Source organism: Abrus precatorius, unplaced genomic scaffold, assembly GCF_003935025.1.
Source record: "Abrus precatorius isolate BTA unplaced genomic scaffold, Abrus_2018 Scaffold8, whole genome shotgun sequence".
In the NCBI taxonomy this organism is placed as follows: domain Eukaryota; kingdom Viridiplantae; phylum Streptophyta; class Magnoliopsida; order Fabales; family Fabaceae; genus Abrus; species Abrus precatorius.
Genome location: NW_020874428.1, coordinates 5,860,332 through 5,874,404, shown reverse-complemented (window position 1 = coordinate 5,874,404; position 14,073 = coordinate 5,860,332). Strand labels below are relative to the sequence as shown.

Sequence of the window (14,073 nt, the reverse complement as noted above, 5' to 3'; positions counted from 1 at the left end):
TCAATTTTCGTTTTGACAGGATTAACAAAGATTTTCTCTCCTAAAACCTGAAGGTATTTATTGGTATAATTGGCCTGTTCCATAAGGCCTTGGATGTCATGAGGAGTGATAGACTCATCAGCACTTTTAGACTTGAAAGGAGTGGCAGTAACAGGGTTACCGCCTTTGTCTTTCAAATTAGGCAATTGGTATTGAGATGTGGGCGGTAAATCACTTTGGACTATTTGTCCATCTTTGATTTGCCAGGTTATAACATTAGCAGAGGAGGTACTAATAACATCTTCTTGCCAGGGATAATTAATATTATTTCGAATGGTATAAGCATGATACCAATCAAAGAATGGAATATTTTGTTTGACTTTTTCGAGAAATTGATAGAATTTCTCTTGGATAGCAGACCTGTCTTTTCCCCTATAATTTTGAAAGAACCACTCTCTTTGAGGTTTCCAATCCTCAGAGTAAAAGTCTTTCCTAAGGGTTTCCTTATCTATAATGAATTTATGAGATAACATCATAAGACTCATTAAGGGAAGAGTAAGTTGGAGATTGGATACTCTGATTTTCGTCTTCTTTTTCAGAAGTCTGATAAACATTTCTAGGAATCCTAGAAGAAGTGTCTAAACCTTGAAGATTTAGAGAGGGGTCATGATTAACAGACCTAGGAATATCAGGTCTAACATAAGATCTAGAAGAAAAAGATCTCCTAGCAGAGACAAAATTAGATCGATTACTATAAGCATCGATCCTAGAGGAGAAAGAGTTTCTCCTATCAAAGGTTATTTCAACCTTTCCAGAATTGTCCTGTGAGATGTCCTGTATTTGAGGAGCAGGACGAGGAACACTAGGTGAGGCTTTATCCATCACCCATTTTTCTGGGAGAGTAACCTCATCCCATTTAATAATTCTAGGTAGAGAAACATTAGCCTTTGTCATATCAGTGATAAACAAAGTAGTTTCTCCCTTTTGAGGCTTGAGAAGGACTCTAGAGGCACAAGAATTCATGACCTTATACTGAATCCTATAGATTAATGCGGCGGGAATAGATCCCTCTTTCATGTCTAACCCATGAAAGCAAATATTAAGAAATAAGGAGTCTAGGATGTTTTCATCCATAAGACTCACAGTTTTGTTGGGAAAACAGTTAAAATAAATCGGACCTTGACCGAGACTGGTTTCAACTGTTCCTATGAGAGAATCATCAAATTTATTATGACGAATGTCTCTGAGACAAATTAAGACAGCAGCATCTATGCCTATGTCTATCAAAGGTTTAATTGCTACCTGAACACATCCTATGTGAAGGTACTTGTACTTTCTTTTATGGTCATTGAGGGAGGATTTAGACAGGAGATGAAATTCTTCCCCTATACCTTTCCCTAAAGGGATATTATTTTCAACAGTCTTGATAATATAATCAGAACTGTTTTTCTTAGGTTGGCCTTCAGGAACATATAAAGTATCCTGAGGAATGACTGGGATGGTCCAGTCATCCATACTTTGGTTGATCTCTTCAAAACGAACTTCTTCGTCGAAGAGGTTGTGTTTGGGTGTAATTTCAGGAGAATGATTCTCCTGGTCATTAAAGAGATTGGTTTTAGTTGGAGAGGAGGAGGAGGAACTGGAGCCAGAACGAAAGGAAATGCGAGAGAAAGAGCGTAAGAGTCTAGACATAATATAAAAACATCTGGCTCATCACCCTCATTTGGTTCCGTAACAATACATCTGTTAATTATTTATAACTTATTCAACTGGATCTGGTTATTTGTGGACCTTTTTTTTTTTTTTTTTTTTTTTTTTACAAAATTCTGAAAATTCTTTTACTATAGCCACCAGCTTCTTATGTTCTTTTGTTTCTTTTGAATACAGCATCGTCAAATTAGCCTTACTGCCCTTTCAACTATACGGGACTTACTGCTACAGCCCTATTCAAAAGAACGAAGAACTGCTGTACTTCCAGTAAAGGATTTTCTAAAAACAAAGAACTGTACAAAAGAAATATTTCGGTACCATTAGTTCGTGGCGTTGTTACAGACAGGGACGATCATTACTGATCTCACCCGAAGGGCCTGTCAGCTGTAAATCACTTTGGACTATTTGTCCATCTTTGATTTGCCAGGTTATAACATTAGCAGAGGAGGTACTAATAACATCTTCTTGCCAGGGATAATTAATATTATTTCGAATGGTATAAGCATGATACCAATCAAAGAATGGAATATTTTGTTTGACTTTTTCGAGAAATTGATAGAATTTCTCTTGGATAGCAGACCTGTCTTTTCCCCTATAATTTTGAAAGAACCACTCTCTTTGAGGTTTCCAATCCTCAGAGTAAAAGTCTTTCCTAAGGGTTTCCTTATCTATAATGAATTTATGAGATAACATCATAAGACTCATTAAGGGAAGAGTAAGTTGGAGATATATATATATATATATATATATATATATATATATATATATTCAATACACATTCTATTCTAAGTCATCAAGAATAAGAAAACACATTTTATCAACGAGTTCATTCAAACATCTATTCACAACCAAGAAAGACACGTCCACATGAGCACAACGTAACATGTTATTAGTAATGGAATAAAGCTCTCCTTACCTCAAATAGATAGTTTAGGGATGGAGTCAATGGAAAAGGTGGTCCAATAGGCTAAGATATTCCAACGATTACAGAGAAGAGTGCTCCTTTAGAAGAGAGAAAACAGAGAAAAATAGAGGTGAGAACGAAGAGTCAAGCTCTGAGATACTAACCAACGATTCCTAGAATTGAGATTCAAGCTCGGATTCAGAGTAATTACAGAGTCCAAAAGTTTTTCTCTTGAGGAAGAAAAGAGAGTTCAGAGAAAAAAAGTTAGGAGAGATTTCTTGAATTGTAATGCAAGTTTCTAGACTGGAATGCCTTAAATATCCCTAAATTCTCGTGCATTTTCGCTTGAGTGAGTGGGCTCTCGCTTGAGGGAGACTATTCTCATCTGAGCAAGTCCTTTCTCACCTGGATTAGAATACCAAAGAATGGTTCTCCAAGCTTATTTTGCTATTCTCGCTTGAGTAAGAGTCATTCTCACCCAAGCGAGAAGATGTCCAGAAAATTAGTTATTTTTCTTGTGAGTCCTTGCTTAAGCAACTCATCTCGCCTACTCGAGATCTCTGCTCGCTTGAGTGAGATCATCTCTCACCTGGGCGAGACTTGAACGAGACTCATCTCGCTTGAGCAAGAATGCCTTTGAATCTTTTGGTTCTTGGAGCTCAGTCTCGCTTGAGTGAGACTCCCTACACTAGACTTCTACCAAAACACCCATAAATCATTCTCAAGCATATTTCAACACTATCTAATATCAAACAATTCACCAATTAATAAATAAATAAATAAGAGGATGTTACAGTTAGAAATTCGCATGTATATTACATACTAGAAAGGTGTCCAAAAAGCCAATTTGTATTCAAATATTAGCAATGAACATTAAACTCAGTATATAACAATCTCTATAAAAAAAAACATATACATTAAACTAAGATCTTGTGAAAGAAACATTAACAACTGCAGGACTTGCTTTATCAAACATGAAAATACATATATCTCCTTTCTTCAATCTATTTATCTTGCAAAACAAACTCCAACTACTTCCAAATTTTGCATTGCATTTTCTATGTAAGGGAATCTTGTAATTGACTGTCATGTTATTTGGACTACACAACTGGCAAGCTTATATTCTAGCATTTGAGATTTTTGCAGCCACTTTGTTTGGTAAGTTCTACAAAATAAATATAATTAGTTCAGTATTATATTAAATCAAATAGAAAATTTCATATATAAAGGGTATAATAGACCAATTGGCTGCCAATAGCTTTGTAATCAGTCAATAAAATAGAAAAGCGTTCACCTTCTACTATTAGATGTTCTACATTTCCTTCATCATTATACTCTAACATATTTAGGTTCTTATAAAAATTTTCTTTGAGAGATGATTAAAAATGGTAATGTGGTAATTCAAATCACCCACATATTTAAAAACATACCCATGAGGATTATCTAAACAATAAAACTTTTGAAAATTCTTCCACCCATTCGATAAGCAAAAATTTTTACCAATCAATTGTGTCCTTACTTCCATAACATTACCAATTGGATCTCCTTACTTCCATAAGTCATGTTCTTGCATACTAATTTTTTTTATTACTCTAGAATCGATTTTGGCAAATCCTACATATGACACAACTGATTATTAAAAGATTAGCTCATTACAAAGAAAAACATTCTTACAATTTAACATTACCTTATCATGCTTGTTAAATATACAAAACCTTGTAATTTCACCCTCCAATTTCACAGCATTCGAAAGATCCTTTGCTAAAAGAGAAGGCAAGAGGATATTAAAGGTAGCATCCATATCAACTTCCTTAGACAAACCAAAAATACAGACAATAAAGATCAAATGCATATATTTTTACAAAGCCAAGAATGATGTACAACTGAAAAAATTATGGTAGACTAAGAATGAAGTAAGAGATAAAGGAATATAATATCCAACCTAACTTTCTTTTAAAACTATAAATTCTTTAGTTTTCAACATTTTGATATCCCAGTTATGTTCAATACATTGTTTCATTTATACACAATATTGATAAATGCTAAAGTCAAATTCATAAGAAAGAAGTGGAAAGTTTAATCATATTACAGCTAGGCATAAATGAGATGATCAGAAAAAATAATTAATGGGTTGTTTCTCTACATGTTATATCTCTTGAAGATATTAGTGGGCTGTTAAAACTAAATGTGAGAGATTTGTTAACTTCCTCTTATAAATATATTTTACACTAACCTTTGATATTCTGGAATCATTTTCTTTAAAATCCTGTATATTAATCAATTTAGATATCTGCATATAAAACTTATGCTATAGGAAAAAAAATATGAGAATCATGCATAATGTTACCTTATGATTTCATTTGAAAGATTCTTTGCAAAAGCAGAAGGCAAAAAAACATTGAAAGGAAAGTTCATAATAAAATCCTTTGATAGAACCTAACATGTAAAAACAATGTGAAGAAGGATAAACCAAATATGAAAACATAATAAAATAAAGGATAACCAAACATGAAGATAGAAGAAATAAAATTCACTGCTTATCGCTTCTTCTGTTCACTTACAAAAGTTTGTAATGGTACGTAGAAAGATCTACAATACCACAGAGCACATAAAATTAATTTCAAATTTTTAATAGACTATTTGATGGTAGATTTCTTTTGTGTTCATTGAGTTTTCTTTTGTCATTAAATTATTGGAATGTGTTCCAATACACCATGCTAAGATAACATACTAACATAGAAAATGACAAATAATAAATGATCTTGTCAGAACGTAATTATTACTTTTTTATAATTTAAAATTTAAAATCTGAAGTGAAATAAAGTTTCTGAAAATAAAAAGAGATAAGAAAGAGTGTTAGAGAAGCTTTTCATAAAGTGCTAACACCTCATCAAACTCTTCACAAGATTGTATTCAATTGTGTTTGTGTGTATGTAAATATATATATATATATATATATATATATATATATATATATAACTGTAAAAAGCTTAAAATGAAAAGAAAAAATTATTTAAAAAATAATAATAGAAAAAAAAACAATGACAAATAGAAAAAGAAAGATAAAAAAAGAAAAAAATTGTGTTATACAACAGTGAATTATGATTTTTGCGTAAAGTTTAAATTGTTATGTATTTTCATATTTGAACTCACATTCCAATATTTTTTTAGATTATTTTGGTTCTTAGTTACTACTCTATGTTATATCCACCTTTACTTTAACCAAGTTATAACCAAATTAAGTCCTCTTAAATTGTCCATATTTGTGAATAAATAGTGGAGATAAAGAATAGGAGAAGTCTATGATAGTATAGTCTTAGTTTGATGACATTGAGAGAAATATTTTCTCTAAAACACAAAGAGAATTAAGTGAAACACTTAATCCAAGAAGTTGTCACAAATTTAAGTCATGCTTTCTAACATAAAGTTGTTACATCCGTAACTTTGATATTGTTATGAGTGGAATTCTTGATTATTATGGTATGACCTTACATATCTTTTAATTGAACTCAGTGATAATTTAAATTATCTTTCGAGGAGAAATATAATGATCTTGAATGATGGGAATTGAAGTAAATTAATAATGAACCACTTGCATGAAAGACTTAAGTTATAATAAAAAGAATTATTTTTTCTTTTGTTAATAATTGTTTTACTTGAAACAAGTAAAAAAAAAAGTAAATTTGGAGTGTGACAAGTGTGAAACATGACACTTTATTTAATATAAATGATGAGAAGAATTAATAATTTTATATCTTTATAAAAAAATTATTATATAAAATTAGTAATTTTTAATTGTTTATTATAGTTTACATTAAGTTTGATTTATAAAATAATTTGTATTAAATGTTCTTAATTTTATTGTTTTAAACATACTTTATTTTAACCATGAATTTAGGAAAGTTTGAAGTGGAGATTCTAAGAAAAAAATATTTCTAGTGTTATTAACACTAAAAACTGCAGCACCATTGTTAGAACATCATAATGGTGCAACATATAGAGAGTGATAATGCTTAAATTAATGTTATTACCACAAAAACATTTTAATGGTGTAATATATAGAGTGATAATGCTTAAACTAGTGTTATTAACACCAAAATATCTGTGAAAGCTATAAATGACATGAAAATCTTAAATCTAGAAAGTTTTTGACAAGTGGCAGTTTCGTGTTAAAAAATTCTCTTTCTCTTTGCAAAAAAGTTCTTTCATAAACATGAATTACTCATTTGAAATGTATCATCCAAACATAGTCTAAAATCATTGTAATGAAAAAAAGTATAATTCACACATCATTTAAAATAATGGACTTTCATATAATGGTTGATAAATATTTTTTTAATAAATACTACTTTTAAATATTCAAAATCTACGTTTGATATTTAACCAAAAAAAATTAAAAACCTTTTAAGACTGGAAAGAATTCACATTTATCTTCCATAGATATGATTATACCCCCCCCCCACCCCCACCCCACCCCCCCCCCCAAAAAAAAATTATACTTGTACAAAATCAGGCTTGTATTTTGGTCAAATTAAATCAGACATGTTTATTGATAATTTACACAAACAAGCAAGCAGAAAACACAAAAGTTGTTGGGCCTTTTTGTGTACACGGCGGTTGTAGACGAGGAACATCATCAATAAGGATCAATATAATATTACTGTTAACCTGTCAGACTGTTTATGCTCCATTTTCACGTGCAGCTGAACAACCAAGGTAGTGCCGTTTGTTCAAAATTTTAAAATCAATTCTTATACTTTTCAATGAAAATACACATTCTAATAAAAATTTATAATTAAAATTAATTTCAACACGTATCTCAATTATCTTCAACAGATCAAAATTGATTTTTTGTTTAATTCTGCTATGTTTTAAAATAAATGGGCCCGTAAAAAGGCTGTTGGTTGGTCTTTTGTGACCCAAGCAGTTATACTTTATCTACACTAAGATCGGATATCGTTGCTCTGACAGGTTAACAGCCTACGGAGCTTGCTTATCGTATATCCCCTGCGACTTCAGACCGATCCATAGCAGTGCATGAAACAAGAGTCAATCTATAGCAACGCAAAATTAGTAATGAAACCCATTTGCAGAAGCAGAATCTCCAGGCAACAATTAATTACACACAACTCTAACATTGAACATTAAAGAATATTTGTAATGGTAAAATCAAGGAGTAAAAATGGTTTCCATGTTAACTTCCTCTAGGAGATTTAAAGTGAAAATTTCGCACTGCTTTTTCCATTAGGACCCCAAATGTCTTTTGGAATTGATCTCATCATGCGTTAGTGACAGTAAATGTATGATCTTTAGAAAGATGAACTGGAACCGATGACTTAAGTTTCTAAAACATCTTGGGATTAGAAAAAGATAAGGCTCAATCAATAGCCTTTCCATTATAGTAATAAAAGAATAATCAGCATTGAGTGGTGAACAACCAAAAACCCACCCAATTAAAATGCTAAAATTGCGAATTAAATAGAATTCAAGTAACTTTGATGGTGATGTACAGAACAACATTATGCCTTTCCAAGTACCGGCACTTCTGGTCCGTATATTAAATGACAACGCTCGTGAAATGAACTAACCATCCTAGAGGCTACCTCCTTAAAGAACATCGATGCAATCTGAGCAAGAAAGTCAGAGTCAAAAATATATTTGTTAAGCGTTCACAGAAATACAAATTATAACTACAATCTAGATGACATTTAAAATATCCAGGCATAATAGCTCTCAGCCAATCCACGATATAAATTTGTAGCAGAAAGCCTCTGATGGTACTAATTTCTAATAGCACCAAAGATCCATAAAACTATCAAAGCAATTAAATTCGTAATAGGAAACCATATATTATGACAGCAACTAAAATTATATATGCAAGCACTCTAGTAATTTATCATAAGAAAAAAACTCAACACTATTTCTGAAATAAAAATATCAAAGCTGGAATATGCAGGTCAAACTCTACTTAACCATGACTCATCCCACAAATAATTCATGCTAACCATTCAGTTAATAGTTTACAACTCAAAACAAGAAATATAGTAGTTGCTATATCCATCAAGGGGAATAAAGGGCATAAAAGAAACAAAAGGCCCACAACTAGGAAGGCTGAACATAAGGTAATGACTACGTTTATAATTAACTTATCCATTCATAAGAAGTACCAAGATGGAAAAGTAACTACACAATTAAAAAAAAACATAGCTTAAGAATAAAAGAATTGTATCCCGACCATTTGCCCAAATGGGTTGCGTTAGGCTAGGAATATAACCAAAGCACTCCTTATAAGACTAGGATAATCTTCCTCTCTTGAGCTAGCTTTTAAAATTTCGGCAAGTCCATTTTCAATATAGTATAGAACCAATTCAATCTTAATGTGAAACTACCTACATATGTTAAGTCCCGCAAACTTCATGTTTTAAATGTCCAATGTTGGACATGAGTCAAATGTGTTAAGATATCCCATAAGGTTAGGGATATAAAACAAGTACGTCTTAAGAAACTAGGACAATCCTCTCCCCTTGAGCTAGTTTTTAAGTTAGGACAAGTCCATTTCAAATATGTCGACTAGAACATAACTGCATAATAATTATCATGAAGTAATAATGTACAAGTAGGAAGAGAAAATAAGCCAGATGACTGGACAGTAGTTAATTTCTTTATGCAGTGATCAGTTTACCTATCTGGACCATGTGCAACCATTTAGCAAGTCTAGACCAAGAAGTTATACAGTAGCATTGAATTTAAATTATGGAACCATTACTCTTGAGATGTCAAGAACAATTTAGAAGTAGCATATGCAGCCTAAGCAAAACCTAAAAGTTTTCTTCCAAATCAACTTCATTGCACTAATTTTATAATCCTAACTTTACCGCATATTTCAGAAACAAACATTAAATACATTAACTGAACCAAGATGCATTGAGTTTTGTCTTTCTATACTAACACACATCCGTGTGTTTGACAGAAAAACAACAGGTAAAATTATTCGTAATGAATTATTTGTTTAAAAAGGAAAAAACAGAACACTGGGAAACCCTGTGTGTATAGCTGAGGATTTTTCGAGAAGGTAATAATAATCACTGTGGCATATGACCCTCCCATTGTCAGCTTTAACCAATTATTAAACCCCTTTGGAAGCTCAAGGCTGCCTATAAGGTCAAGTCTTTTGGTTGGACTATAGAGATTAATAGATTTAATATTAATGACACGATGCAGTTGCAGACTACATAAAACTCTTTTAGATGACGTGTTAAGTTTGCTGCTGCATCCATAATCAAATCCTTAACTATTCTTACTATCACATTGTTTGGCCTTTTGGCTGAATGGTGGAAGCACCCTAGGACCTTGGACCAATCTTTGGTGGCTAAAATCCACAAAACACCCTCCAACCACAGGACATTCTTTTTCATCTTGGTTTATTACTTAAAATATAATATAATATTAAAAGCATACATTTAATAGTTACTAATTCAACAGAAATTCAACTAAAGTCAAACTAATGAATTGTGAACTAGAGCCTTTATTAGTTCAATGATGAGGGTAGGGACAAGGTTTTTTGTAGTGGGACAGTGGTGTTGGTCAAATGACAACAGGAGGTTTTATCAGAATTGAATATGGGTTTTGGTTGTGGCTTTCTTTGTGAGTTGATGAATGAATTGTAGTTAGTTGAGGAAAATCCCCCACTATTGATTGGGAAAACGTTGAACTTGAGTTATATTTTGGTTGAACTCTAAAGGTGAAGGTGATTCTTTTATCTCGTGTGTATACAAAGATGGTGATTCATTTGTTATTTTTCTAGGTTTAGGGATGAGGTTTCTAGGTTTGGGCTTGGGGGGTCATTAATCCCCTTTTTTTCATTAATTCGGGTTTTCATTTTTTTTTCCTATTAGTAACATGTATGGAAGTGCAGGTAAGTCAAGTTGGTGGCTTTAAACCACATGATTAAAAAAAAAAAAAAAACAATGACCTATAGTTGCAGGGAATAGAAGTAAATACGCTAAATGCATTTTTGATTAAGTTGATTTTAGAAAAACGATCACTCGTTTTTGCCAAGTTTAAATGGCTCCCTTAGGCTTTGTTCTGCTACATTTGACACTCAGATCTAGTGTGATATTCCTAACTTAATTAGGTTTGACTTGTTCAGTTGACTTGGCTGTTTCTTGGCAAATCTATAGTTAATGGCATTTGGATCTTCCTGGATGTTTGTTCGTTCTTCCTGCAGTTACTTTTCCATTGATTGATGACTTTTCTTTCTACTAATAATAATTCAGGTAGTGATTTTCTGTGATCTCATCAACACCAGCCCCAGATATAATTCTTATATATTTGTTCAATGTTTCTGGACAAGTTTTTTCTGTTGTTTTTGCAGCTTCCAAGTTTTTGCAGCAAGATACCAGAAATGGTATTCCACCGTATTTTGCCAGCAACATTGAACGAACATTTCTTACCATACACGTGTATCCAGACCGGTCATTGAACCGATGAAGGTAATGGTTTATTGTTTATTGGTTCAACTATGGTCAATCTGGTGATAATTAAATGTAGATATTCTGATTTATGTAATATATTTAATAAAAATCGATATAATAAAGTAATATTTTAAATTCATATTAATTAATATTATTACATATTAATAACAAAAATCATATCTTATTTTCATAAATATATTTATTACATGAAATTATTTTAATATGCTTTTTGATATATTAAATATTTTGTTAAGTTAATATTTTATTATAATCAAACGAAATAATATAATATATATTAAAATGTGTTCATTTATACGACAGAACTGGTTTAGACCAAAACCGCCCTGTTCTTACCGTTTTCACCGGTTCAAGCCCAGTTTAGCAGTTCAAAGGTCAGTTTTTGAGCTACTGGTTACAGAAGATCAACCGAACCAGTCATACTGGCTTCCCGTTGGGCCGGTCCTACTAGCCGGTCCGGTCTGGTCCGGTTTCCAAACTCCGGAATCCACTGATTAGGCCAAGACCAAGGGTGAATGAAGTAGGTGGGCCATAAGGGGTTATCATAAGCTGTTACATGCAGAGGGGTACAATGCAAGCCCGTAAAAAGTGAGAAAGAAAAAGCAAGTTATCAAATAAGCATAAAGATTAAAAGGAAGCTCAGAATAACAGATTCAGATCAACTGCTTGATACCTGTCTATAAAGTGGGGACTGAAACTTGAAATCCACCAAGAAATATAGATTGCAAGTTCCTGGAACTGGGCCTGGACTGAATTCCCAAATGTTTATTAAATGATCAAACAGGGTACTCTTGGACACAGTTGTCTGAAAACACAAAATACATAGAGTATGTGTAAAAGTACAACAAAACAAGCAGCAGTATATATGAAGAGCAAAACTAATAATAGAACAACCTTGCATGTATATAAGCCATCAATATTTCCAAAAGCACAAAGAGGAGTGCTAGGAACATAGTTTTTCTAACACTCTAAATTTCTTATTAAAATTTATTGAAAACTACAAAAAATCAATGAAACCCCTTAAATAATGAGTAAGATCCACGTAATTTTTATCACTGCATTGGCCATAATAAGCATTGTGAATGCAGCTTAAAAACAGTTTTTCTAACATCTGCAACATACATAATAAGAATCCATATAAAGTAAGTTCTTATTAAAAATTACAGAATTCAATGCATTTCAATACATTAATGCTATAAAATGCTACAAAATCCAACAAAAACTTATTATTTATTGATTGCAAACGTTAGAAAATATTACTGAAGAAAAGTAACTATCTTCTAAAGTAAAGGAAGTTATTAACCTTTATAAGCTTTGGTTTGTTCAACTCAACACGAGAAACATAACTTTCGACAAGAAATTTAAATCCAATCTCCAATTCAGCATCAAATGATCCATCCTGATAGTGTTTAATTATCTCAGACCTTAGACACCAGGGAACAAAACCATGATACAAGTCCACAGCTGCAACAACGTCAAACAATTGCTCCTGAGAGTACCTGAAAACCGAATCCGCTTACAAACACAACAGCAATGATGCCTACAATGCTCGATCAAATGCTTTTATTAAAATTTTAAAACAGAATCGCGTTACCCCAAAACGCGCTTCTCCTCGTAAATTTTGGATAGAACACCTTGATCGCCATTTCCACGTCCGAGAAATTGCCTCGTTTGAACGGCATTGTTGAAGGAGGCGGTGGGAATGCGAGTAAGACACTCATTGGAAGAAATAATGAATTGGGTGAGATTGCGTTTGCGAGATGCAAGGGATCGAAGCGCGTTGGAGGATGAGAGAAATGGGGGCATTGTGATAAACCTAATTAGGGATTGTGCGAAGAGGCTTTCTTCTTCCCAATGCCAGAACCATGGAAGCGCCAAACGTATTGGAATGTTTCATTCTCAAATGCCGAGAAATATTCTTATGGAATAACAAAAGTAGAAAATATTTATTAATATTTTATTTTTAATATAATAATTTTTTAAAAATAAAATTTATTATATTTCGATGTTTAAATTTATTTTTAAATATTGAAATTAATAAAATTAATAAAACAAAATATACACTCAAATTGATTTTGGATAATTTTGTGAAACCTAATTTAGCTGTTGAAAAAAGTAAAAAATGTTAAATAAATTTAAATTTCATTAAAATATTATAATTTAATTTATGGCTTTTAGTTCTGAATATAAGAAGTTTGTCGTAGTTCTTTTTATAAAATTAGTTATAATTTTTTTGTAAAATTTTTTTGTATTAAATATTTCTAATAAAAACAAAATGATTAATTAAATAGAAATAAGATAATGAGTTTCAACAATCTTAAGATTAATTTTTTTAAAAAATAATTTATTAATAAGTTAAATATTAATAATGAAATTAATTACCTTTTTAATATGTGAATTAAATAAAAATATCTCATATTTAATATTAAATATAATAATAAAATACTTTACATGACTCGTAAAGTAACTGAGATTGTATTAATAATTTTTATTTTGTAAAAAACTTTTTAAACCTTTTTTAACCTAAATTAATTCCTGAAAGAAATTACTGAAGCCAAATTTGTCCCTAAAAAAATTAATAGAACCAATTTAGCTAAAATGTATTTAAATTCTTTTATAATGTAAAATTTATTAATATCATCTCAACTAGTTAATAAATTATGTAAATAATTAAACTAAGTTAAATAAAAAGTATTGTCAACATAAGGACCAATCTGTCTAAAAGAAATTAAAAACTGTTTAATAACTTACTTTTTTAGGACTAAACTTTATCCAATAAAATTTAAGCTCTGTCGATTAATTTTCTTAAAAATTTATAATTACTGATTAAACAATTAAAAATTAGGTTAAAATACATTAAAAATTACAAGAAAATGTGTTTTAAAACTTGCGTTAGCATATGCAAGTCGTAGTTTGCAAATCAATTCCCATAGCTTGCCACCCTAATGGGATTAGCCCAAATGAAAATATGATTTGACTAATTGTGTG

The 14,073-nt window shown here is 31.4% G+C and overlaps 1 protein-coding gene across 1 annotated transcript in view; it reads right to left on the bottom strand.

Moving 5' to 3' along the window:
• LOC113874137 (coenzyme Q-binding protein COQ10 homolog B, mitochondrial-like) overlaps positions 1 to 12,891 on the bottom strand; it is a 56,514-nt gene extending 43,623 nt beyond the window's left edge. Inside the window, exons 1-5 of the mRNA XM_027512359.1 lie at positions 12,680 to 12,891; positions 12,389 to 12,584; positions 11,759 to 11,890; positions 8,131 to 8,220; positions 4,309 to 4,403 (exon numbers count right to left, since the gene is read on the bottom strand). Of these exons, the coding sequence (XP_027368160.1) occupies positions 4,309 to 4,403; positions 8,131 to 8,220; positions 11,759 to 11,890; positions 12,389 to 12,584; positions 12,680 to 12,891 (725 nt within the window). The remainder of the gene's footprint in view (positions 1 to 4,308; positions 4,404 to 8,130; positions 8,221 to 11,758; positions 11,891 to 12,388; positions 12,585 to 12,679) is intronic.
• Between the last annotated feature and the right edge of the window lie 1,182 nt (positions 12,892 to 14,073).